Source organism: Lepidothrix coronata, unplaced genomic scaffold, assembly GCF_001604755.1.
Source record: "Lepidothrix coronata isolate B3197 unplaced genomic scaffold, Lepidothrix_coronata-1.0 Scaffold761, whole genome shotgun sequence".
Taxonomy (NCBI): Eukaryota; Metazoa; Chordata; class Aves; order Passeriformes; family Pipridae; genus Lepidothrix; species Lepidothrix coronata.
In genome coordinates, this window is record NW_016690941.1 from 14,640 (window position 1) to 16,057 (window position 1,418).

A 1,418-nucleotide genomic window follows, 5' to 3' on the forward strand; every position below is an offset into this window, starting at 1 on the left:
TTCCTCCTCAGCCTCCTCCTTCCTCCTCAGCCTCCTCTTCCTCCTCCTTTTCCCCCCGCCCAACCCCTGTCGGGCTGATGCTCCTGGGTCTTGGTGACCCCCTTTGAGGGGTGACCTGGGGGTCACTCCAGGAGCTCTGAGGTCACTCCAGGAGCCTTCTTCCTTCTCTCCTCCTCTTCCTCACCCTCCCCTCCTCTTCCTCACCCCTTCTCTTCCTCCTCTCCTCCTCTTCCTCCTCCCTTTCTTTTCTCCTCAACCAAACACTTCTTGGGTTGATGCTCCTCGGTCTTGCCCAGACCCTTTGAGGGGTGACCTGGGGGTCACTCCAGGAGCTCTGAGGGTCCTCCAGGAGCCTTCCTCACCCTCCCCTCCTCTTCCTCACCCTCCCCTCCTCTTCCTCACCCCTTCTCTTCCTCACCTTCTCCTCCTTTTCCTCCTCCCTTTCTTTTCTCCCCACCCAACCCCTGTCGGGTTGATGCTCCTGGGTCTTGGTGACCCCCTTTGAAGGGTGACCTGGGGGCCACTCCAGGAGCTCTGAGGTCACTCCAGGAGCTCTGAGGTTGCTCCATGAGCCTTCCTCACCCTCCCCTCCTCTTCCTCACTCTTTCCTTCTCTTCCTCACCTTTTCCTCCTCTTCCTCACCCCTTTCCTTCTTCCTCTTCCTCCTCCTTTTCCTTCCTCCCCACCCAACCCCTGTTGGGTTGATGCTCCCGGGTCTTGGTGACCCCCTTTGAGGGGTGACCTGGGGGTTGCTCCGGGAGCTCTGAGGTCACTCCAGGAGCTCTGAGGTCACTCCAGGAGCCTTCTTCCTTCTCTCCTCCTCTTCCTCACCCTCTCCTTCTCTTCTTCACCCCTTCTCTTCCTCCTCTTCCTCCTCCCTTTCTTTTCTCCCCACCCAACCCCTGTTGGGTTGATGCTCCTGGGTCTTGGTGACCCCCTCTGAGGGGTGACCTGGGGGTCACTCCAGGAGCTCTGAGGTGACTCCAGGAGCTCTGAGGTCCCTCCAGGAGCTCTGAGGTCCCTCCAGGAGCTCTGAGGTCACTCCAGGAGCTCTGAGGTCCCTCCAGGAGCTCTGAGGTGACTCCAGGAGCTCTGAGGTCGCTCCAGGAGCTCTGAGGTGACTCCAGGAGCTCTGAGGTGACTCCAGGAGCTCTGAGGTCCCTCCTGGAGCTCTGAGGTCACTCCAGGAGCTCTGAGGTCCCTCCTGGAGCTCTGAGGTCACTCCAGGAGCCTTCCTCCCCCTCTGCTCCCCCAGGCCAGTACACGACGGGCCGTGGCTCGTCGGGGGTGGGTCTGACGGCGGCGGTGCTGCGGGACCCCCGGAGCGGGGAGCTGGTTCTGGAGGGGGGGGCCCTGGTCCTGGCCGACCGCGGCGTCTGCTGCATCGACGAGTTCGACAAGATGCTGGAGGGCGACCG

General features: G+C 61.8%; 1 protein-coding gene across 1 annotated transcript in view; it reads left to right on the forward strand.

Annotated features, from left to right (window-relative positions):
- The window catches only part of MCM7 (minichromosome maintenance complex component 7), a gene marked incomplete at its 3' end in the record, with an annotated part of 13,385 nt that overhangs the window by 6,961 nt on the left and 5,006 nt on the right, over positions 1 to 1,418 (forward strand). The window contains exon 5 of the mRNA XM_017840061.1: positions 1,256 to 1,403. Within this exon, the coding sequence (XP_017695550.1) occupies positions 1,256 to 1,403 (148 nt within the window). The remainder of the gene's footprint in view (positions 1 to 1,255; positions 1,404 to 1,418) is intronic.